Genomic DNA, 26,274 nt, shown 5'->3' on the forward strand with positions numbered 1-26,274 from the left:
GCTCCAGAAGCAGGCAATAATGGGCTTTTTATTAACACAAGCATTTAGGGAAAGACAAGCTTGCAAAATTTACTATCTGGAACATCTATGTCTCTTGCACTGAGCAAAAGCAATACCTACACACACCCTATATACACACTGTGTGCATACTGATACTGGGATGTATGGGGAGGAGAGGGAATTTAATTGGAACAAACCCTAAAACTGCTTTCTCAGATCCAGCCCATCACACCTGTGATGGCAGACAGCATTCAGATATGATGTCCCCAGTCCACTTCTTCTGTGTTTGCCCACAAAGGAATCAGCAAAGAATGCTTTTAAATTGTTATCATTAAAATCTCAGAACTAGTGCCTTACAGAAAAAAAAAATAGGCAGCATTCAATTCAGTTCCAGCAATGGGGCAGAAAATTACATGTTGATGCAAACTTAATTCACAAGGTTTAAGAATTTTTTCCAAGTATTTAGTTCTATTTTATCTGAAAATTTGGTTTCTGAAACCCAAGTAAGTGGCAATTCTGAGCAGCAGTATTTGATCAAAAATTCTGTCATCCCCTGGCTTTACCCACTGCAAACACTTTTTGCTTTGAGAAAAAAAAAAGGTTTACTACCTATACCAAAGCTCAGTTGCCTCAGTATTTTTAGTTTCCTCAATTTCCTCATTCTAGCTTCACCTTCTGGCTGAATAATTTGGTCAAAGGTATAAGTAAATAAATGTGATAATACAGTGGAAAATTAAAGGCAATGGTATCTCTGTATATTGTTATATCCACAGCAACAAATAAATAAAACTAATCTAATAAAACTATACAGGTAACAGACTGAACATATATTTAAGTTGACTCTGTGAACAACAGTGAGCAAGAGTAAAGAAAGGGATGCATCTCATCTCCAGCAGCTGTTCATGTGACGAGTCCCAGAATGCCATCATCAACACTGGGAACACATAAAATGGTACACATGAAGAACTGTGTATGGCAGTTAAAGTAATACAATTTCTGAACCTTCTTTCACTACTGAAATTCCAAAAATTCTACATCAAAGGTTTCTTCCTAGGGACTGATAAAAATATATGCTTTTTCTAAAGATGTAATTATCACAAGAACTTACAGAAAACACTTAAGGAAAGGACAAAATTTTCTAAGGTGCCAAAACATTTTACAGTAGTCTCCTTATGTAGGTTACTAATTTGCTCCAATGCATAATCAGGCTTATTACCAGCCACAAATGCTGTGCATAGGACTTCACCTCTCAGGCACAGACCCTTGCTCATCCTCCCTTTACAAGATGGGAGAATTCTTCAGTGCTCAGTATTTTCTTTCTTTTCTATGACAATTTGGGATAAAATCATCAGATAAATGCTTACATCTTTCCTCAGAGGGCATCTTCTGCAGACCTTGAGTCATCTGAGAGCTCTTTCACAACTTTTCCATCTCTGCAATAACACTGCCAATGATGGATACATACAAATTTTTTTTTCAATATCCAAAACAATTTCTTGACTTTATTTCATGTTTGTCTCTTTGGACACTGGCTTGAGCATGTTCTGTGGAAGGAAAAACCTGACCTGACGATAACAACAACCGCTGATGCACTGGCACATCCTCCAAAAGAGCTGTTTGAAATCAGAGGACTCCCAAGCATACTGGATGTACCATTAAACATGGGCTGTGTATGCTTGATTTCTCCACAAGGCACTTCCCCAAAGATTAAAAACAATCAGGAAAGGCTGGGACTTCCTCCCTCTTGCTATAAAAAATGAATACCAAAGCATTCAGAGGCCGAGAGGCACAAGACTAACTGCAAAATGGTTAAGCTACCCACAAATGTTTCACTGGAGGTTATTCTCAGCCCTTGGGAAGAAATATGAAAGCAGACAAACTTAGGATGACTACAACTAAAAGCACCACCTGACACCTTAACCACTAGCTCCTGAGAAGCAAGCAACACAGCCCAGAAGAGCTCCAAACAAAGTGCAGCTCAGCACTTGTTTGACACATGTTTTACATAACTTTCTTGGAATAAGATGGCTGAAGAATCAAAGGAAATGCTTTGCAAACAACTCACTAAGCAATTTTGAGGTGAAATTTTAATTGCACAAAAATAAAGGCCTTTGGCATTATCATTACAAAACTAAGTTTATATTTGTCCTCTTGCCTTGTTTGAATTGCTCTGGATTGTGCAAGTGAACACGTCACCAGGTTGTGCAAGTTCCAGCAAGGTGACATTTATTTAGCAAACAGATTTAAGAAACTGAACTTCTAAAACATCAGATGCATGAATGTAATTGTTTGTTTTCCTGTAATTATTCTAGGCTGTAATTTAAATACCATCCCTCCAAATACAACTACATAAAAAGAGTTAATTCTGCATCATATGCATAGGTTCAAAAGGTATTTTTTCTATAGCTATGGATATATTATCAATCCAATCTCATATTTCATGCTGGATGATAACAGAATGCTTTTTAATGAAAATTTAGGGAGCAGAAGCCAAATGGCATTTCACACAGAAACCTCTAATCCAACCAGTGATCTTTACATATATATCTCAATCACACCAAGAGAAATCATCTTACCAAAGAGTGCATGTATCATCAGCCAGCCAAACAAACAAACCAATGTAAAAGAATTTAAGTTTGACCATGCATTTATTTTTTACTTACCTTTCTGTGGCTTAAAGCATTTTTTGACAGTAATCCCCATGTGGTGTCATTTCATAGTTTTTCCATTAAAATTGCCTTTCAAAAGTTTACATGTATGTGTGCATCCATCCCGATAGCACAGCTACATCTTCTGGATAATCCAGATGAATAATCCGGCAAGTATCACAAAACCCTATAGATTTTAATTGCAGACTTACAGGAGGAGTTTGAGAACAACTGCCTGCATCTTCCTCTGAATCAGCACTACAGAAATCTGGAAAGATCTTACTCATCTTGGGCAAATCTAGAAGCTTTTACTGTATATGAAGCCAAATTCATCCTTTGGATACGTCAGAACTAATGCATCTCTGAAGTCAAATGAAAGAACAACACAATTCTGAGATCTTCAGCAGTGATAAGGCTTGCCAGTGGCGTCGAGTTGAGTTTGATAGCAATGAAACCTGCCTCTAAACTTGCTCCTTCTCAGTCAGGAAAATGACATACCAAGCAGTTGCCAAAACAAAGCCAAGACCAATGTTCAACTGCTGCTCTGCTTTAGTTATTGCTATTAATTATGCACAAATTCCTTGAACTTTCAAGGGGTTATGGATACCCTGATGTCCTAGTTTCATTTTGCTAGCACTCACTAAGCTTTCAAAGGACTTGCCTGCCTCAGATGGTCTCTTCCTCTTCTGATTTGAAGTTATGTCATTACTATTACTATGGCAACATGGCAACAAACAGGAAGCCCCAAAGCAAGCAGCGCTCATCCCAGAGAGCTCAGAGGATTATATATGACAAGGTTTATTTAGGCAACACACACAACTTCACGTGTGACCAAAGGGCAGGGGCACATTCCCCAACCACACAGTGTGGCTACCTGCAACCAGCAGAAGCCACATCATGAGCATACTTCTCTGGGAATGCCTGAAGGAAGGATGGTGCCAAGCTCATACCGTGCTGTTCTCCTCCCAAGGCTGGCAAGAGGGTCACAATCTCTCTGCAACTCATATTGCATAACTGAGGACTGAATTCAGCCCTCAGTTTTTTCAGACAGCAAACTGAGCTGAAACACCATTCATTGCACGTGGCAATTTGCCCTAGTCACTTCCAAGCAGGTGTGTGTATTGGCAGGTGTGAGAGGTAAAATCAGCCACAGAATCACAGAGTCAGGCTGGGAAAAACCTCCAGGATCATGAAGTCCAACCTTCAAACACCACCAGGTCAACTAGACCATGGCATAAAGGACCTCTTGTCCTGTCACTTTTTGCCTGGGAGGAGAGGCCAACCCCCACAAGACTGTACCCTCTGTTCAGCTAATTGTACAAGAGAGCAATTAGGTCCCCCTGAGCCTCCTTTTCTCCAGGCTAAATAATCACAGCTCCCTCAGTTGCTCCTCATAGGATTTAACTCTCCAGACCCTTCACCAGCTCCATCGTCTTTCTGGACTCACTCTAGCACCTTAATACCTTTCTTGTAGTGAGGGATCCAGAACTGGACACAGCACTTCAGGATCTCATCACTGCCCTGGTCCCACTGGCCACACTATTGCTGGTACAAGCCAGGATGCCATTGGCCTTCTTGTCCAGTGGGCACACGTGACCTCATGTTCAGCTGGCTGTTGACCAGGATCTCCAGGTCATTTTCCATGGGGCCACTTTCCAACCTCTTTTTGCCCCCAGCCTGTTGCACTGCTCAGGGTTGTTTTGGATTGAAGTCTGGGACTCAGGTCTTGTTGAAGGTCAATTAACACACCTCTCACAACCAAGGGTGCAATTAAGGGGAAATTCGCATATGGCTCAGCCCGCAGTGTTGCACAGGAAATGCAATGGAAATAGAGCACTGTATTTCTTCTCCAATTGTTTCCTGTTTACATAGCCCAGCACTGAAGAGATCCTATAAAGACAAACCCCATAATTGCTCCCCAGGTTAATCAGGTCCGCAAAGAAAGGTCCAGACCATGCTTCATAGGCTGTTCTCCTCTTCCTAATTCTCTCAATCCTGGACTGAAAGAAGAGGTTAAAAAATACATGGCCCTTTTCTACGTTAAGCAAATTTAGTTTTAGCCACCTTTACACTTTGGAGCCATAAGTAGTGATCCAAAAAGATCAGACAGAATTCAGCAAATCCCTTTTGGCCTTACAGGGAATGGCAGCTTGAAGTTCTTTGCAAATAAGCTAATTTTTTAAGCCTTTGTAATACTGACCAGGTTTTGATGATTTTTTTTCCTCCTGGACTCATCCTCCAGTCTTACTGCTTATTTCCCTGATGTTTTAACTGCCTAAACTACACTGAATTGAACTAAATCTAATGTAGAATTATGTAATCATTATATCAACTGAAAAGTACAGGGCTAGCTGATTAATTCATTATGATCTTCTAAAATGACTTCAAAATTTGCCTTCTGTGAAGACTGTGACTGAGCCTAAAAACATTGCAAACCTGTGATTTTTCTCTCCCCACAGTGAAGTGCAGAGAAGAACAGATGGATCTCTGCAGAGTTCTGCAAGCATGGGAACAGGGAAAGAGCATGCAGCGTCTACATGAGTTTGCAGTTTGGGCTGTCCATCATTCTTCTACTGATAATAGATAGTAAAGAGCATTATTGTCATTCTCGATTGGACAACACTCTAGTCTAGTCACACCAACCTGTGCAGGTTCCTACATCACCTTTTGTTACTGAGGAATAGCTTATGTAAATGTTAAGATATTGTTTTATCACCTTCTGAAAGATCACCATTTAAATACAGAGTCTGTCTCCATAGTTAACGCCAATGTAAAGTCCTGTGCAGAGCATCCAGATTCACACACATCACACATCGAAGCTGCAATGCCCTCAGGAATCTGGCTACCTGATTTTGCCTTATTTGATCTGTTGGAAAATTGGCAAAACACTGCTGTGCCTGTATTTGGTCTGCTATGCCTGTTGTGTAGTAGGACAGTTATTATGGCCCCACCTATAGAGAGCAAAAACAAGAAACACTAAATAAGGGAAGAGAGCCTTTGTGTCTCAAGGAAAATTATTTTATAACTGAACAGCAATTGTATTAGAGATAAGCTGTTAGTAGAAAAACATATGACTCTAGATAATAACCTAAAGACAACAGTGATCTTTCTCTAGAGAGCTTTTTCTACAAGGTAAGAACATTACATCTCATTAAAGCCTGTGCTTTTTTTTTTTCTTAAACCTTTGTGCTTTTTGATTCTGGATGTCTGGACTTGATGCTTTATTTCTTACTTACTTGACTTAGAACTTGGTTCTGACTTATGAATCTACTTGCAGAAGATGACAAATTTATAATGCTTAAAACTCTGCTAATACATTCCAGACCACATTGCCAAAATGACAGAAGTATAAAAATTAGATCTTCTAAATTAACCTCTTATCAGACTTAGGAACATTACCCAAGTAATACAAAAAATGTACTGTACATAACTGAAGAAGTCAGAGAACAGAATTATATACAAAAGAACAGTAACAGCATTGTTCTATATTTCACTTGAAAAAGTAACCCTAGAAGGTTTTAAATCTTCTCTGAATTCAATGAACTTATATGAACTTTAAAATGTACAGCATGTTGCAATTTTAGACCTAGTTCACATTCAGAATAGGATTGAAGAATGTAAATCAAAGATTTTCTATATTCAAAAACTCTAATATGGTTGAAACCTGGACCTGAATGTTTCACTTTTTGCATGCAGATTTGTTGCATCTTCACCCTGAGGTGAACTGGAAGCAGCTCCCAGAGTGGGAGAAAGGGTACTACCTCATGCAGGACCACAGTCCAGGCTGGTACCAAGTAAAATGCAATGATATAAAACACAAGAGTACACACCATGCACAGTGAAATGGAAACAGGGGTTATCCCCATGTGTCAGTGACTGCAGGCACAATAAAAACAAAACAATGCTCATTACATCGGCTTTTGAGCGGCGCCGTAAAACTGAGATACTGCATGATGCTACTACTCAAGGATACCACTATTTTCTATTCAAGGGTGATAAAACAATGTCTCACATTAGTGTGACTGGAGCCTACTGGATAACACACTAACATTTGGTGAGGAGTCCAAATACAGTTATTTGCCTAACCTAGGTTAGAAATAGGATTACCATTTCAATGCATTTCAGTGTCTAGTGGGATAAGCTATTTCACTAAACAGTTACCTAATGGCATAACAGACTCCTCTCTCCACAAAGCCCTTGACACATTAAAGAAGTGTTTATTGCTTCGGCTTACAAGCCAAAGATCAAAAGATATATTAAGCTAAACAGATCATAACATGAGAAAGTGAGAGGCAAGCCATGAAAGTCATATGGACAAAGCACTGACACCAGGAACCAAAGACTAGAGCTTTGGTTAGATGGGTTTCCTCAGACATGCTTAATCACTGAATTTAACCAGTGAAAGTGCTGTGTAGCCCTTTATGAACTAATAAGCAGCCAGGAAGAATTTAGATGAATACTAATTATGGTGTATTTATGGAAAACCATAGAATCACGGCATGGCTGATGTTGGAAGAGACCTTAAAGGTCACCTATTTCCAAACTCGGCTGTGGGCAGAGAAATGTTCCACTAGACCACATTACTCAAAGCCCCCCCCAACCTGACCTTGAACACTTCCAGGCATGGAGCATCCACAGCTTCTCCAGTCAACCTGTTCCCAGTGCCTCATCACCCCCACAGTAAAGAATTTTTTCCTTATATCCCATCTAAATCTACTGTCAGTTTAAAGCCATTACCCCTTCTCCTATCTCTATATGACTTTGCAAACTGTCCCTCTCCAGCTCTCTTATAGCCCCCCTTTGGGCACTGGAAAGCTGCTCTAAGGTCTCCCCAGAAAATCCTCTTCTCCAGAAAGAAACAAATCAAGCTCTCTCAATCTGTTTTCACAGGAGAGGTGTTCCAGTCCTCTGATCATCTTCATGGCCTCATCTGGATTCACTCCAACAGGTCCACGTCATGTACCCCAATCAGCACTCCCACGTGGTAATTTGTAGTAATTAAACAAAATTTGTCATGTGCAAGTACCTGCAATGCAATACATCCGTAGGGTATCAACATCCTCACCGCTTAAGACTCAAGCAGATTTAAACAAAAACTGAGATGGATTTACTCATAAACCAGTGAAATAAATAAAATCCAGGATATGCACACATTACCTGAAGTTATTAAACAACAAAGGTTGATCCTTCATTGTTTAATAAGTCAGCAGACATGTAGCGCCAACATACACTAAAGAAAACAAGAGACAGAAAAGCTTGACAAAATATTTAGGAAAGCCACATTGGGATAATCTCTATAAGACAAACAAGTATTCATATGGCCTCGAGTCCCTTCTTTTTTTGAGTTAGCATTCTTTTATGGTTGCTCATGGTATAGAAAAAACTTGTCCTTATGGCATTAGTGAAAGCTTTGCCTGAGTTTGTTTCCTAAAACACAACAGCAAAAACATAGCAGCCACAGGTAAAGACTTTCAAACTGCTTTTGTACTTTTCTGACACCAGCCACAGAAGATGTCACCAGTCAAATGAAAAGTACTCTCTCATTGTGTGGTTGCAGTTATACAACTGCAAGTAAATCACAAAACCATCAATAGTCTTTACATTAAAAATAAAACTTTGATTCTATTTTTTTAGAATATGGTGTACATGTACATTTAGTTTAAAATCTGACTTAAAAGATCAAAATGCCTGAATCCTGGAGTACCACCAAATCCTACCTAGATTACTTTTTAATCACTGCAAATCAGGATAGAAATTGCCAGCTAGTAGAAGGCAGATTAAATGCTAATGTACTCTAGAAACTTTGAAACTTAAAGTGAATTAGTGGAGAAGCACTTTTAAGCCTAAAGAAAAGATCTTTAAGTAACACAGAAAAAAGTGGTGGTTGATACTTATTCTGCTGTGCTTTAGCAGCAGGATGTTTCTCCCAGGGAATCTGAAGAGGGCTGAAAGCATCTTGTGCTAGGCTTCACTTCAGTGAACAAGGTCGCATGGTCTGTTGGGCAGCTTCTTAGGGCTCCTTGGCTGGTACAATGTTTTATGCCTCATTTGAACCAAACCAAATCTTTTTCTTTCTCTCTCAATGAGCCTTCCACCCAATGCCTCTGCCTGGCAGACACATACAGGCACCATTTTCAAAATCAGCCAGTGATGCTGCTTACAACAACAGCATCAGGCTTCTTCCTGCAGATGGCTTTCAATTTTAGTCCAAATGCAACTACAAAGTCTATGTTAGTTAACAGCAGCAGAAAGAAATTCATCCAAGTATCTGGGAAATACAGGTATTCTTTCAGAGAGCTGCCAAATCTGACACTTTGAAAAAGTATCAACATACAACGTAAGCCAGTAAGTAGTACTGGATCAAACAGGAATGCTACAGGTCTATTAAAATCATTAAAATTAACAACTTGGACTTAACAACCTCTAACTGCATTATGATGTCGCAACAGGCTTGTAAAATAAACAGCTGGAAAATCTGATCCAACTATCCACATAACTAATATATTGATATTTCGTTGATGCTGCCTGCAGCCTAAAGCACCTTCCAGAGGTACAAACCTGTTTCTTTATCTTACAGAAGAAACCAAGTCACCAGGGGAAGGCATATGGCAAAAAACTGAAGGGTCAGCAGTTTGGAGGCCAGCCAGGGTGGGGGCAGGCTTTGGGCTTCCAGGCTACTGGGTACTGTGGTAAGGCAACAAAGTCTTCTCCTCAACTCTCTAAAAGAGGGGCTTTGAAAGCTGGGTGGCAAAGTCCTGGTTTCCATTTTAAACTCTTCACTGAAGCAGCTTTTCATCACAGAAATTCATCATCCAGCTGCACAAAGAAGCATAAAACATTACTGGGAGCAGGTGCTGCAGTTTGGAGGGGGTTCATCTGTTCCAGCACCACTGCTCACCCAGTCCTGTGAGAGTGTGTCACACTGAAGAAAAAGCTTACTGCTCACCTTAGGCAACAGAAATGAAGAAATATTTCAGTAGAGCAGACCTCACCAGGATATGACTACCACCAACTGATAAAGATAAGGCATCATTATTAAAGCCCTCGTATTATTGCCTGTTCTGGAACTGGCTTCTGTTCACTTGGGCAAAATAAATCTAAACATATGACTTACAAATGGGTCATGCTCGATGCTCTTTGCCAGTAAGTATAACACAAATTCAGAGAAGGTGGGCTAATTTAATGTAAAACAAAAGCTCTGCTCATCATTTAGTTCTCACTGTATGGGTTCAAGGTGCCAGGCACTGCTTTTTAAACTCAGTAAAAACAAGTGGCTTTCAGAAGGATTTGGAAAATGTTCTTACCCTTTTCAAAAACTTCTGCTATATTGCCCCACACAATGATACCATCAATGTACTGCAGGTGTTCCAAAACTTTATCCCACTCCAGTGCAGTCTGGATAAGTCCATGGCAGATGGTAGGGCTGTATTTCTACTACTGGGGTAGTGGATTTCAGGTGTACTGCATGCCCCTCCAAGTGAAAGCAGACTGTAGCCTGCTTTCTGCTGTCAAAGGGATTGAGAAAAATGCATTAACAAGTGTACAAAATTATGTGCACAAGCACACTGTCCTGATATTGTTTGAATATATACTCGGTCCATTATGTATTCAAAATCAATGACAAAAATGTAAATGCTAAAGTGAGTAAAGCTGGGCACAAGTCCTTAGCATTGCCACTGAAATGCCTGGAGGGCTTTCAGAGCTTGATTCAAGAAGCTGACAGTCATTTCCACTATGAATAAACAGATAACAGAAGACACCAGAGAAGCTGCATGTTTAACTCCCTTCAGCACTTACAAAAGTCACAATAAAAAATGCCAAGATTTTTCTGAAGTTTCTGTTTGCAAATGCTAAGTATCACTGATCTCACTGAATCTGGAATACTGAAACCTGCAAAAAGAAATGCTATAAATACTGTTTAACTTGAGAAAAACAATCATGCCTAAGAAGAACCAGAAAGGCAACCCCTTCCAGGCTAAAGCCCTTCAAAAGTGTCCAGGCACTCAGAAGCCTGGCTCTGCTCAGCTGCTGATGTGCAGAACCAGCACAGAGAGGCTGCAGTTCCAACTCAGGGAGGGTTTTGAAGGCACCATGGAAGCTGGATTCCTCTTGGTGATGCTGGGGAGTGCTGTCTGTCTGCATCTAGGCTGACACAAAAGTGGTGAGCAGGAAGGAGAAGGCAGAGATGCAAACAGCATGTTTTGTTTACAGCAATGCTGCTGCAAGGTGATGCTGTGTGGTATGATCTTATGGGAACTCATACATACTGCTCTTTGAACCAGAGGAAGAAGCTGCTAATTAGTTCCCTGGTAATTGGCCATGCAGTGTCCTTGCATGAGGACTATGTGAATATACTGAACATCATCTGATTAAAACAAGAGAAAGGAGCATCATGTGTTGACAACTTAATGAGATGGGCTTCAAACTAGACCTAAACAAGCTGGACAAGAAAAGTAAATGGTGGCTTGTTTAGAAGCCATTGAGAAGATACTTGCAATCATCTGTGCTACTCATACAAAAAGTTTAGGAGCCTGGGATTTAAAGGGAAAGAACCTGAAGACTTAATGTCCTTGCATACTAACCTGGACCCTCAAACATTCTAGGACCATCACTTAGGATCACTGGTATTTGAAAAGACATGTCAGAAATGAGCTGTACCTCCAGAAGTATATGGACATTGCATATCAAAAACAGGCACTCTGAAGTGGCAAGAGACATGGACACTAAATGGCTCTGGGTGAGAGATGGAGGTGGGAAAGCACACTGGGAGGTGAGGAGGCAGGGCTGCTGCAGCACAGCTGGTGAAGAGTAGCCAGATGGAGCCCTTCTAGGAGCAAGCTACAACCAGGGCAGGGCCTCTGATCACCCACACTTGTCCTAGAAAAGCAGGACAGTGGGACCCAGAAGCTCTGCTGACATTCTTAGCCATGCCCATGTACAGCTCCCACTTAGAAAGTGCTTTCAGACACAGGCTGCCTGTGTTAAGAGTCTTCTGCAGGTGAAACATGAAGCTGCCTACAGGCCGTTCACTGAAGAGTTGGACTTGATGGCTGTTGTGGGTCCACTCCAGCTCAAAATATGTTGTGATTCTGAATTTAAATTCATTGTCCAAAACAGTTTGGGCGAGCAGGGCTTGAAGAGACAGCAAGACCGAATGCAGGTGGTTGTGTGAAATACCAGGCAGTGATGCTGGGGATGGCCCTGTCCAAGAGCAGAGTGCCCCTGCACTCCTTCCCATCCCAGGGGTCTTCAGACCCCTGTATTTCATTGCTGTTATTCCCTTGTGGGTGAACGATATTAACGTTTGTATCCAAATGTAAATACCTCCCACCGACACAGGAGCCGAACACAAACACGATGATTATACAGTGTCTGGGACACAGCCCTAGTAGCAGAGATAAAAATCAACACATCCAGGGAACAAGAAAGAAAAGGCAGTGCAAGAGTGAGTCAGCAAATGTAAGCAATATGTTAGTCAGGCAAGCATTTCTGAATGCACCACCAGGCTGCTCATGCTGCAAAGTCACAGCCCTGATAACCTGGAAGACCATCCTGATGTGAGGGCCCCCATCCTTTTGCAGGGGGACCTCTAAATATTCATACTGCTTTTGGGAAGGTTTTAATGTAGATTTTTTCCACTGCCCCCACCCTCTTCCCATCCTTAAGCCTGAGAAAGGAAAAAAATCTGTGCCATGTTTAGAAAGACAGAGATGTGAGCAAGGAAATCTGGTAAAGCAGAGGAGGCTGGCTGTGCTGCTGTGTCAGGTGTCGTGATAAAGGCTGCAGATTTCCAGGATTAGCCTGGTCACTTTGCAGGCCATGAAATGCTCCACCGAGCCTGTTTAGCCTGTGGTTTGGCTCTTCCTCCTGCCAGCCTACTTTTTCTGCAAAAGAAGTGACTGAGTGTCTCAGAGTACTGCCAAGACGTGTCCCCATCAGCACTGAACCTGTGCAACAGCCATGGGGAATGGGACTGCACCGCTCCTCTCTGGGGCCACATCACAACCCACTGCACAGAGTCCAAGGGACACAGCTACAGAAAGCACTGAGGGGGAAGAAAAAGCGAGGCACAAAGCCAGGAAATTTTACAATAGTCACTGGATTTCACGTCATCAGCAAACTTACTTGCAGTTTTTCTGATCTAAATCCTGTTGTTCTGCCACTTTGAAAATGCAGGCTCTAATTAACTCACATGCTTATATACTCTAGTGCCTGAAGGATACTTGCTTTTGTAAATGATATTTATAAAGCAAGAGCTATTTAATACCTGCTTAACATATATCCATAACCTTCAGAATGTCTCCTATGAGTCAACACAGCCTGACTTAAAATGACATCTTTCCTCTTTCTGTTCTGTAAGGCTTTCTGCAGTGTACAGCCACTACCCCAGAGCACAGCAGAAGGCAGCCTAAGCCATTGCTCATATTAACTCATTCAACACTGGGTAGTTTTATGCTGGAGGAGGAGCACTTGCACAGACAAGACTGTATCTAAGCCTGTCTCTGGAAAACAAGACCTTTTCAGCTTAGTCTCCATGCTTTCTAGTGATGTCCCATATTTAACCATTTACTCCACAGCCAGACCCTGCATTTAAAACTCTTCATTGGTATTTCTGCAGGAAGCCTGTAGGATGGTGGCTTAGTCCAACTTCAGCAGCACTCAGATTTCTGTCTGCACCAAAGCTACAGGTAATGGTAGAGCCATCTCATTACTCATCCTCAAAAATTTACATCTTCTTCCCATTCTCATCACAGATATGTCTCCCACTGACTTGGATGAATCCCAGGCCCCAATTTTAATAATGAAGGTCCTTGACAGTCTCTAGCTCTCCGGATGGGTGCCTTACCCACTCTTTGAATGAAGCAGGTTCAGCAGGATAGTCCAGGAACCACACCACAGGGCATTATCACAGCAGACCGTGGGACCCACTTAGAGAGGGATGTTTGCTCAGTTCACAACTTAAGAGTGTTTATCCCCTCTCATGCAGCCATAACAAAACAGCTCAGACTGCATGGGTGCAATGTTTGGGCACACAAGCACCTTAATGTAGATGTCCTAGGTACTATCCTAGGACACATCACCTCCATGCCATGCTTCCTCCAGGACTGCTTTCAGGACACCTACACAGGCAGCCTCCAGGCAAGGCAGCTGGAGCAGTGTGGTAATTTACTGCCTCTGCTGGCCCCTTCCACTCTGCCACAGGAGATCACAGTCCCAGGAGGAGTCATGAAAGGCAGCTCAGTTTACCCAGCTGTGGCAGCGCTTCCACGTGTGCAGCATGAGGACGAAGTTCAGCCCTGGGAAACTACTCCCCTGCCAGCAAACCCAAAGCATCCCACCCTGATATCACCCCCTTGTGCAACCTGGCTGACCAGGAGACTGTCCCTGTTGCCTCACAGACTGGCTGACATTCAAGAGGGAGCATTTGATCCAGCAGCCAGGAAAAATGCATGATGATGGTACCAAGTTTATGTCTGTACATGCAATGGGAGACTCCCCAAAGTTTTGGGAACCAAAGTCTTGTTTTCTTTTACTGTCACACAGGACTTGGGAGCTAAGATGAGAGACCTCTGCTGAAAGACAGTGGAAATGGTAATTTTCATTTGGGAAGACTTCCAGCTGCAATGGCTTCAGGCAGGTCTCAGAGCAGCCCTCATGGCTGTGCAGATCCACCACTTTCAAGGCATCCTTCCTGTTCTTCGAAATGCTACATTACAGAATTTTGTGTCATTAAAGCCTCTAACTCACCAGGAATGTGACTGTGGGATTCTGTCTTGATCTTAGCAAAGGGAAAAAGGAATCTTAAAATACCATAACTCTTCATGGTAATACAGTGAACACAAGTGTCCCTCTTTCAGGATGTACAGCTGTTTTAGAACACAAGAACTACCTGAAACTCCATCAAGTCAAGACTCATTCTTGAAAACTTAAACAAGGTAAGTGGGTTAAAGATGTCTGAAGCCGAATTCGTATCCCCTGTAAACAGATCCAACACTATCTAGTTTATGGAAAGGAGTCTAACTCTGCCAGCAATAAACATGGATTGTAACTAAGGTCATCAGGACACAGCCTGTAAAGACAAAATGCAGGATCACAATCATAAAAGCATAGGCAAGATACCTGTGGTCTGTCAAAAATGCCCCTCAATCCTATATGCCATTTTACTGCAAGCAATGAAAACTGGTCACAGTACTTGCAACAGTTCATTGACGCACAGCAAAGGACCACACTCAGTATCTTACACACTTAGCATGCCTACACCAGAGCCACCAGAATCTATATGGGAAGATGCCCCATGGCACCCCAAGAGCTGAAGTCACAAGAACTGCTAAGCCAAGAACATTTGGAAAGCTTGAGGTCAAAATCTGCATTCCCAGCTTTAATGCCAATACATGATCGATGCTAACAAATCCTGTTTTGTTACCCTCATCCAATTTTCCTCTACATCAATGGCATGCCACTACAGAAAGCAGAGGAAGGAGCTCTGCTTGTTCACCCCACAATAAAAAGCTATGGTAGCTCTTCCAGTTACAGTTTCTCTCTCATCTCCAGACTGCCCATATTATCAGCCTGGTGCACTTGTTTCTAAATGTAGGCACAACTTTTCATTTTCTCCTAACATCTTTTCAAATTATTCCATTTACAGTAATGACCATTTCAAAATATGTGAATTGTCATAATTGTTTTACATACCAGATGCTACATTACATTTAGCCAACACACATAAGTTTAGGAACTAAATCTTTTACGTTTTACTATAGACTAACTTTAGTATTTTTCCACTTAGTGACTGGGAAGTGGCTTTTAAAAGGGAGGGCCCTTTTATACCAGTATACCATGGGGCTGTGCAAAGGTACAAGCAAGCACTCGTCCTTGGTTATTATTGCCTTATTCCAGAAACAAAGTGATTTTATCAGAAGATGGCAGTGGGACCACCCTGATGTAGTGTTTTTTACGTTCAGCCAGGGACAGCTCAAGGCCAGGCCCGTGCCACCCAGCTCCACCAGCCCAACACCAAAATATGCACCAGCTGTTTCCCATTGTGCAGGGTGTTCTGCAGAAACATGCAGGGCCTTCCCCAGCCACTTGTGCTGCTGACTTAACTGCTCCTAAAGGGGAAAAAGATATACAGAAAATAAAAGAGAAATGGGAAAGGGTGGGAGAAAGTAAAAACCAAATAGGTACCTGAAAAAAGAGAAAAATGCATTATGGGGGAGGAAAAGGGAGAAGGATCAGGAGAAATAACTATGGTCTAGTTTGCTCCCTGAGTCTCTACATTTGGTAAGAGAGGGAGTGGTTTTACAATAAAACTTAGTTCTCTCAGCTGCCCACTTCCTGATGACTCAAGACACCTGACATAGCAGGCATCTGTGGTCAGATAAATGCCATCACCAGTGCCTGCAAGGTGCTCCTAGGACCTGACTGAGTGAACAGTAATACAAACTGTCTGTAACCATCAAATACCAGAATCTCAGACGTTAAACAAAACATCCCAAGCAGGATCAAAAGACATCACTGGAAGGATCTGGGAAGCACATCCACTGTAACTACCATCTTTTTCAGGGGAACCATTACACAAGGACCACCTCTCACAAACATCAGGGGACTGGTTTTCAGAATCTTTCTTTCAGCAAAACGTTTTCCTTTATTTCCTAAAAAGTGTAAGCATCCTGGGCACAACAGCCTTTAGACAGTCAGGCTCCAAGAGTTACAATAGGAATAGCTGGTGTTGATCCTATCTTTCAAACAAAATTTTAAAATTTGTCCATGATCTAAGCACTGATATAGGAGAGAGGATCTTGGAAAATGCTGGAAAGCTTATGTGAATTTCTTAAAACTGAAAAATATGCATTTCAGTCCTGATATTAGAAGTTAGCGAACAAGGACGCTGAAGATTCCTTTCAGTGCTGTAACATTACTTTTTTTCACGGTCTTTGGCTGTTTGGAGCCATTCTCTCCCCAGTGTAACAGAAGCAAAACTCCCCACTGGGTCACAGAGATGGTGGCAATGTAGCAGCACAGATCTGGCTGTGACAGTCCAAGCAATAATTTGCCTAAACTTTTAAAAAACAGTGAGTTTTGTCTGCTTGGAGTACTAGTCTTAAACTAAACCCAAAGTTAGGGGCAAGACAAGAGTTTTTCATTGCATCCATGGGCAGTGCCTTGCCCAGAAGTAATCTTGCCTAGCATAAGACTCCCAAGTAAGATTTTAAAAAACTGTATTTAACGCCACAGTATAGAGTGCTAAAACACCAAATAATGGCGTAACAAAATAATCTGATCATCTGCGTACACTGCCATTTCAAGAGGCAGTGTCACTTCCAGGCAGTTGTTGTGAGACCAAAAGTAGTATTTTCTTTATCAGGCATGATCAAAATAGGATATTTAAGCACACAGGAGCAGTCAGGTCAGATCAAAGGTTGAATTAGGCAGTATCTTGTTTCAGACAGTGCCAACAGCAGTATTTTATAAAAGCCTATAATGGGGAAATGCCCTTACAAAATAATGTAAAGACAACATTATACATCCTGAAATACTTCTACCCACTAAACAACCTGTTTCATCATGAGTCTGCAATGAATGCTGCACACTCTCATCAGCAGTTCCACTTAGCACATCCCCACAGCTTCTGCTTTTACCTGGGAAAGGCAGTGAAATCACCCACAGGTTTGGGTGGGTTTGGGCTGGATGCTCACGAACACGGAAGATGCCATGAACACATGGAACAGGATGGATCCTTGTCCGCAGCTGGGACCAGGGCTGAGGTGCAACAGGGTCCAGGGCAGCTGGCAGCCCCAGAGCTACTATGCCAGCCAAACAAAAGTCTTTGTGAAAGTTGAGGTAGACAAGAGCATCTAGACATCCATGTGGTGGACAAAGCAGCTTGGAGTTTTCTGCTTGGCTGTCAAGCCAAGGTGAATGAGGAAACAAGAAGGAATTCAAATGCAAGGTGTCTACATTATGTCCTGCTAATAACTAATGTTTCTTTTGCTTGTGACCTGCAAAGACATGGAAAACGAGTTGGCCAGCCAGCTCCACGAGGGAGAACAAAAAGGAAGAAAAGCCACGACTTTCAGCTGCCTGGAGATGATGTATGTTGGCAACAACAAAATTCCTAATTATGTTTACGGAGGACCTGCATTCAGAAGAATCACATCAGGGGACCTAGAGACTAAATTCCCAATTAAAGCTAAAAGGAAAATCACATAAGGAAAAAGACAGACTTTCTAAACATTTGTTAATAAACCCACTATCTGAATGGCACAGCGCAACATTGGCATCCCACTTTTGTTTATACTTAGGGGATTTTACTGCTATCTTAAGTAGTTCTTAATGGCTCTAATTTTTTTTTTTTAAAAAGAAAAAAAGAGAACTGAAACCCAGGAAATTTTATTAGTCAAAAGATAAGAGTCCTCTTTTTTCAAAAATTAACTTGGCCCATTGTTTCTTCCCCTTAAAACATTATTTGGCACTCCCTGGGATTGCTCTTTCCAGGTGTATTTATACTACTTATGGCTGAAGACATATAGAGCAGACATTTGGCCTTAATAACACTCTTGACTGACCTTAAATTTTATGTCCAGGAGTAACTGAGGCCATCAGATACCAAAATCAACACATTCAATCTGACAAGCTCACAACCTGGATGACATCCAATTCATTTTTTATTCAGTTTGCAGACTTCACATACTGAAACTAATTACTAACAAATTTTAAAAATTCTATTTAAAAGTTATCATCAGATGTTGATGCCTGAAGTTTTACTGGACTATGTGAAGGACAGTTCCTTTCATAAATTTGCAATTAGAAATGGTCTGGACTTTTGCAGTTTAATCCCATGATAAACTGTCTTGCCTCTAATATTACAGCAGCTCTTCTCAGTCCTCAGTTACCACAATCAAGGAGACAAACTTTGCCCCACATCCTTGGCAAGAATAAAGTATTCTTTGCTACTATATAAGTGTAAAGGTGCATGGCAATAGTGTAAGACCATTATGTTTACTGTACTGCTGTATTGTAGCTATATACAGGTCTTACCACCTCAGGACTACCTCTGCGACATAGCAGAAAGCCAACTTTGAATATTCCCAGAAAGTTATTATTCCCTATTTCACAGCAGAGGAGCTAAGGCACAAGGAGAAATTTTCAGAGATGACACAGGTCCTTAATTTCCATTGAAATGATGGGACTCAGGCACCTGACTGATGCCCAACTTCTAAAAAGTGGCTGCGGCTGCCTTCAGTTTGAAGTCAGGCTCTCCAATTCCTCAGAGATATCATTCCCCTGCATGCCTTGCACCCCATAAACCACTGCCTGTGCTCTGCAAGGTCCCTACTGCCCTGGCATGAGGTAAACCACTAACTTGCATCTCCCCCTCTTCTTCCCCACTCTGAATACCAGCTCTTCCCAAAGGAGGTCAAAGACTGCTCAGCAGATGCAAACTCTGCCCATCATTTCATGGCATGTCTGCTCTGTGGGACCTGGGTCCCTTCTCCAGGCAAACTGAGGTCATGTTGCTTTTGGAGTCCTTCCACCTTGCTCCTAGTATGTAAATAAAATTCACACCAAAAAAGTTTGTGTCCTCACGAAAGTCAACAAACAAGTCTCGCAACTGATGGTTTGCAACAGAGCACATAGTACAAGGCACACCGTGAAGGGCAGTATCTGTACCATTGCTACTTTGGCACTGAAAGCAATCATAATATTTGCAAACCTTGCACACAAACTGATACCATTTTCTCCTTCTATTAGCCTGGGTGCAGCCACAGCCTCACTGTTTCCTGCTCTGTTGACAGCTTGCGAAACGTTAACCTGGCTGTCCCTGCAGAGCTCCCCAAGGGGCTGCACCAGCCTTCCCCAGTGAATCCAGGAAACCCCAGGAGATGTGATGCTGGGATGCACACAGGAACAGCACAGCTTGTAGTAGCAGCAGTCTGGGACACTCTGGCAGCACAGCAGAAGAAAAAACCCTACCACTCCAACCCAGGGCAAGGCTCAAGTGGGCTGACAAAACTGTTGGTAAGACAAAATTTACTGGGTAGCACCACACAGGTAATGTTGTTACACAAACATCTCACATGTTGATATAGCCTAAGCAAGTGAAAAATTTATTTCATATTTCAGACCAATTTAGAGTTTAAAATAATGTTTTAATCTCTGCTCTTTTCCATTAAAAGAAAAATCACTTAAATTCTTAACAAAGCTTTCCAAAAAGTGTTTTGGAACACCCACGTTCCCGAATGTCATATTCACTTCTGAAGATGAAGGCAAGCTCCTAAACTACTCCTGGCTCCACTCTTATAAGTTTATTATTCCCAGAAGTATGTGGTGTTTCACAAAGTAGAAGAGAAGTTGTCAGTCTCAAGAGGTTTAAAATCACAGAGGCAACATGATAACTGATACGTTCATACTATAGGAACAGAGTAAACAAAAGACCAATGCCTATGTTTCAGTGGTAGGCTGAATGACAAGACACTCATGTTTTATCTTCAGGATGACATTTGGGTGTCCACCATATTTTAAAAATTTTTCTTCCCCAAGCCCACAGAAAACACCTGAACTCTGAAAGGACATCTACTGTTATTCTGCACAGATTCAATCCTTTTATTTTCAAAGAGCCAAAACCCTGTGATACTCCAAAACATTAGGGTTTGGCTCAGAAAGGCCTGCAGGATGAAAGAAATGCAAAATGGCATCCTCTAATCTCTGCCATGCACTGGTGGGTCTGTGAGCTTTTGGCCAGTTTGCACAAGAGAGCAGGAAAAATCCTGTCTGGAGAATGACATGTGGAGGAGGTAGGCTAAATTTCTGGGCCAACTGAATTCTCCTCAAGTAAAAGAGTCTCTCTGTTGAAAAGAACCAATTCACATCTTCCCTTTGAGTCCTTGCTGCAGCACAGAGGAAAGTACAGGGTGACTGCAGCATCCCTCTCTACACCCTTCGCTTGGCATCTAGCAAGAACTCGGGGGAAGTAATTTACATCAGTTTTTAATTTACATCAGTTTTTAATTTACATCAGTTTTTGGCCTCTATGCACATATGCCTGGAGAGATACGCTCACAGCCTCTCACTCTTGATTTCTGCATGAGGTAAGAGCAGCTTAAGTGGATGAGAAGAGCTTGTTCTGCATTTAGGAAACAAACCTGTCTAGGACGATGGTGCTTGTGTGAATTATTAAAAGGCAAGTGCATTTACAAATCCAAATTAGCTGACCCTCTGCCATTCCACATTTATCTCTAGTTTTGACTTGAAAGAAAATCACACCAAAGGACAAATTTCTCCCAGCACTGGCTCCATTTTCTGCCTCTTTCACATAAAAGTTTTGGTAACAAAAGGTTAAAAATAACTTCCTGCACAGATGTTTTCTTTCAAATACATAAACAGTTATCCTCATCTAAGGTCCACTGAGTTGATTTCAGAATTGAGTTGTCAGATACCAAAAAATTCCCAGCAGTGTTCTCTTTACTGAATCATTACTTCAGGTAATGATAAAAAAACCAGCCAGTTTGTGCAGCAGAGCCCAACAGCATATTTAGGGAATAACCAGTTTCACTTTCATCCTGCTCGTCCTCCTCCCAGTACTACCTGCGAGCATGCTGCCAGCTGCCAAGGGTTAAACCATGGCTTTTTAGGAAGCAGAACAGGAGAGGAATGAGAGAGAGAGGACTGAGGAGAGCCTGCCCAGGGCAGCAGCTGGCAGGAGGACATCAGGCTGGGGCAGGGATGTCCGGAGCGCTGCAGCAGCCGGTGGAGCAGCAGAGGAAAAGTTTCTGTGATTTTAGGCAAGCCCCGGTGTGACGTCAGCTCTCCCAGATAATCTCAGCACAGTCAGCACAGGCCTCCTGCCTCCCCATTGGCGAGCCCCTCGTCAGCAGACATCTGAAGATAATTATTATTGGCCAGACAATTATAACAGGAACGACTGTCACTTCGTGCTGCTGCCTGAACCTGGTGCTCTGCAGCACAATGGAGAAGGACTCCGGCAGTCACTACTCCATCCAGGCATTTCTGTCACTTTGCCTTTCCTGAGCACCCACCAGCTTTTTGCTGCCTCACTGGCTGCAGCTGGGAATCACTATCTCAGTGCTACAACACTTTTTGCTGCATGTCTGACAGAACGTTTGTGAATTTTTGCCACAAATATTAAGTATACTTACCCATAAGAAATAAAGGATTAGAGTTGCATTAATTCTTGTGCAGCAGTTTAAAGAAAAAAAATCCTTTGCAGACTATTTACTTCATTCACTTCCCTCTTTGAAGAAGTTTGGGAAGAGGTGCTGAGAGAGTTTGATTTGAGAAATCATTTTAACCAATTATTTTAATAAACATTTGACTTAATCCTGAACATGCTGAAATCACACGTCCCATGATTTGAGTACAACATGACAATATCTTAAAGTGATACTTTATTTTAAATGCAAAGCTACTCGATGGCACTATATTTAAACATGTATCAACAACAGCTTTCCCACACAATAAAGTATAAGGAGTTTCATGAGAGTAAATGGACCTGCTGTTCTTTAACCTCCTGAAATCCTGCCATTGTTAATTTAGGGAAAGGAACTAATTGGCAGCTCTTATCATCAGAGCCCAGTAGTCCATCTTTGCAGTTTCCAAGCTGCCTCCCTGCATGAGAACCAGGCAGTCTGGGGGCTATACCATAAAGGTGTGTGTAAATATAAAGCCAGGGAGGCATGAAACATATCTGCTCATAAGTATCAGGCAACAGACTATTCATTTCTCCTCAAAACCAGCGCCCTCTTTACAGCACTGCTAATGCAGGCCCAAGCTTTAAAGAGGTCTCAGTGCCATGCATGTTTCAGGATGGGGTCCTCCATCCAGTGAAGCAGGACCATCTGGAATGAAGCAAGGAGAGCTCATTCACTGCCATTAGACCAATATGCCCTCAGATGGGATTTTCAGGGGCAAATGGCAGTAAGGAATCAAGCCCTGGGATGGGAAAGAAAAGACTGGGTGCCAGCTACTGGTGTGGGCAGAGGACATACACGTGCCCCAGGGAGTGATGAAACTTGGATCAGGCTCAAAGGACCAAAGCAAAGAGGGGCAAGCCTTGGCTGAACAGAACCAGTCCTTGCACCATGATCCTTCCTGACCAACCATACCAGTACCTAGGGGTGTATGCCACTACCCCCAGGCTTTGAGTTCAAGCTTTTCCAGCTTTAGGCTTACACAGTTTTAATTAAAAGGACATGATGGTGCTTTAACCAGCTCAGAACGCAAGAGGATATGTAAAAGGATTCACATCCATCCTCAAACTAGGCTACATCTTCATATGCAACCTAGTCAGACATTTCAAAATCCAAAAGTCAGGGTCAACTCCTTAGAGCCAATTCATGCCCCCTAACACCCTACAGCCTTTTTTTGTGTGTGTGCATGTTGTAAGGTAACAAGACATAGTTCTGAGATGAGTAAACTAGCAAATGCCACACCTATAGAATTTGTTTACCTTCATGTTAGACATTGTAATAGTATGGCAACCTGATTTAAATAACAATTACAGTATAAAATCCTGCCACAATCTTTCCTTAAGCATGTCCCCCAGTCTGTCTTCCTGCTCCAAGAGTGAAGGAACATGTTTATCCCTACATACTACTGCCGGACAACTTCATCCAACTTCATCTCTGATGGCTCTCACATTAAGGATGTGTACATTAAGGCTACACCTACAAAGTGCAGGAGCCATGTACTCTGACATTGATGTCTGCATACACAAACCTATTGAGTCATCCTCAAGGCAGTAAAAAAAATCTGCTATATTTTACCAGTTCAGCTCCCTGCAAAACCCAAACACTTGAACAGGACCTGTTTCATTAAGCAAAAGTGTTTCTTCAAGATAAAAATGCACAATTTAACCTGAAACTTCTAAGAGTCTTCAGCAGCATCTTCAGGAAAAGCCTGCCACAACAGAGACCTCAGAGGCTACAGCTCTATTTAATTTCCAAAACCATTCCCAGGACACAGGAAGATCGTTCTCCTTCACTTTCACAAGAATCAAAGACATTAATTGATCAGTTCCCTCAGAGAAGGTGAAACTAGACTGAAAAGCATGTGGACATGTATGACTGTGCCTCTCTAGCCGTACAGCAGCAGTGTAACACTGACAGTCTCCTCCTCTGAACCCAGAAAGTGGGAGCCCAGCGTTACAGAATCCCAGCTGATGACCTCTGCAGCACATCAAACTGCCAGACAGATTTCAATAACACTGCTTAGTATTTATGTGGTACCTGACGTCTTCAAGGCACTCAGGAAATATTACTTAAGTCATTAAAGCACCTCATAAGGACATTTCAGCATTATTATCCCCCACTCCCCTGGTCTTTCTTTGCTGGGGAAACTGAGGCCTAGGAGAGGTTATGTAATGTTCCCAAGGTCACATCACAAAGCACAGGAAAGTCAAGAAGATGCAGGAGTGCTAGTTGCTAGGCATGTTCTTTAAAATAAACTGTATCTCTCCTGGGTTATTTGATTATTATATATACTCATGTATCCCCCTCCATCCTCTTTCAGCAGCATGTCCTATTCTGATGCCAGTTTTCTTCTGGAACATGGACAGAATGGGAAGCATCCAATACTCCCAGCCCAAGAATATCTAGGTGGTCTCCTTTCTCCTGAAACATGAGTGACACCAGGCACCCTTCAAGAGGTGATGAGCTCACCTGCAGAACAGAGACAGACATACATGCACTTAAATGGTCATTTTAATGATACTGTCCTTAAAATTCTCCAGACAAATCACTAAAGGATTCTAGCACATCCCTGCCTGAAATCCACCTAGGATCCTGGACCACTGTGCCCTACAAATGTAGACACCAAAGCCTGGGCCCAGAGGCAGTCCTATACTACTGTCCCATGAGGGTGGCATGTGGAAGGTCCTCACTCAGGAGCTCAAAAGGGCACACAGCCCTGCCAGGGGAGGGCATGCAGGCAATGCAAAAGCTGGGGACCAGCTGGAGAGAGAGACCACAGAAGCAGCAGAAAGAGCAAGACTGGGCACTAGGAGAGGGTGGTCAGGGACAGTGCACCAGCAAGGCACAGCTGAGTGGGGGCAGACTGCGAACACAAGGCCCGTGCAGGTGGACAAAGCCAGGACAAGAACCGGGGCAAGGTGGGCAAGTGTTATCGAGAGAGGGATCCCGGCCCCGAGCACAGCTCAGAGGGCCCCGCGGAGGGGGGAAGGGCAGCTGGGGCGCTCTCTCCATCCTCGCCTCCCTGCTACCGGCCAAGGCCCGGGGATGCCCCCGGGGCAGTGCCTGGCAGAGAGCAGCCCGCCGGCACAGCCGCTCCCCTTCGGCGGGCCAGGCTGGGAGCGGGGTCCCTTCTGCGGGGCCGTCAGGCTCCGGCTCGCCGCCACCCGGGGAGCCCCGACGGTCCATGCGCAGCCCCGGTCCCGCCGCGGCTCGGCTCGCCCCGGCTCCCCGGCCGCACGCTCACGCCGGGAAAGTTAATAACCGCATGGCTGCAAATGAAGTTTAATACGAGCTGGGGGAGGGGAAGGGGAAGGCAAAGGGGCTCCGCGGGGAGCGCGGGCAAACGCGCAACTTGTTTGAACGAGGCTACAGCACGGGGAGCGGCAGAGTCGGGCAGGGCTGGAGGCGAGGGAGGCCGAGGGCAGAGCCGGGGCACGTGTGCGGCTCTGCGCCGCCGGGCCAGCCGGGGGGCGGCGGTGGGGCTCGGGCCCCGCACCGCACCGCGCCCGCGGCGGGATGCTCCGGCCTTGTGTAACCCGGCGGGGTGGACTCCGCCCGGGCGCGCAGGTAGCCCCGGCGGCAGCGCCTGTGTGCCCGTGCACGGCGGCGCAGAGCCGAGCCGAGCCGAGCCGCACCGCGCCGGCCGGGCGCAACCCGCGCACCCGGATGGGCTCAGCGCCTCCCCGATCCGGGCGGGCGGCGGGGCCCAGGGACGGCACTCACCAGTTTTCCTGCATCCACTGGATGGCCGCATGCTCGTTGAACTGCTTCTCGAATTCGTATTCCTGCAAAGTCAACACTGACATGTTCATTGGCCCGGTGGCTGCGGAGCCGCTCCCCGCGCTGAGATGCTGCCTGCCGCCGCCTCGGGAGCCGGGCCCCTCCGCGCCCGCCGCCGGAGAGCCCCCGCCTCTGGCCTGGCCCGCCCCGCCTCAGCGGTACCCCGGTTTTAACATAGCTCCGCTCCCCTCCGCGCCTCTCCTCCCGGGCCCGCCGGTCTCCTCCTCTTCTGCGGCCGCCGCGCAGCGCCCGGGGGCGGCGCGGTCTTAGTGCCTGCCCGCCCGCCGCCGCCGCCGCCGCCCGGGACACCCGCCCCCCGCCGCCCCTCGCACAGCCCTGGCGCTTGTCTGTGCGCCGCGCCGGGGCTGCGCTCCTGGCAGGGACGAACCCCCCCCCGCACACACCGCAGGCTGTCAAAAATAGCTACAAAAATAGGAAGCCCCCACCCCTGTGCTGAATCCATGCCGCAGCGCCCTGCGTGCCCTTGCCGGCCAGCCGGGAACTAAAAAGCACAGGCTCGAATTTAGCCAGAAGGGCAGACGCATACCCTCCCCCAGAAGAAACCTACACACCCCCGACATGTCCTTTTTTGCATTTAGACCCCAGCGCACCTGCTGCGATTGCCTCCATCCCGCGGG

The 26,274-nt window shown here is 44.0% G+C and overlaps 1 protein-coding gene across 2 annotated transcripts in view; it reads right to left on the reverse strand.

Moving 5' to 3' along the window:
- The window catches only part of ELOVL6 (ELOVL fatty acid elongase 6), a 79,132-nt gene extending 53,249 nt beyond the window's left edge, over positions 1–25,883 (reverse strand). Inside the window, exons 1-2 of one of the 2 annotated variants that reach the window (XM_030947526.1) lie at positions 25,799–25,883; positions 25,580–25,641 (exon numbers count right to left, since the gene is read on the reverse strand). In XM_030947526.1, coding sequence (XP_030803386.1) covers positions 25,580–25,593 — 14 coding nt within the window. In that variant the 5' untranslated portion in view covers positions 25,594–25,641; positions 25,799–25,883. Of the gene's footprint in view, positions 1–25,579 lie in introns of both variants that reach the window. The other variant, XM_030947525.1, reaches the window with a different exon arrangement.
- Positions 25,884–26,274: the final 391 nt, after the last annotated feature.

The sequence above is a fragment of the Camarhynchus parvulus genome, chromosome 4 (assembly GCF_901933205.1).
Source record: "Camarhynchus parvulus chromosome 4, STF_HiC, whole genome shotgun sequence".
NCBI classification, from domain to species: domain Eukaryota; kingdom Metazoa; phylum Chordata; class Aves; order Passeriformes; family Thraupidae; genus Camarhynchus; species Camarhynchus parvulus.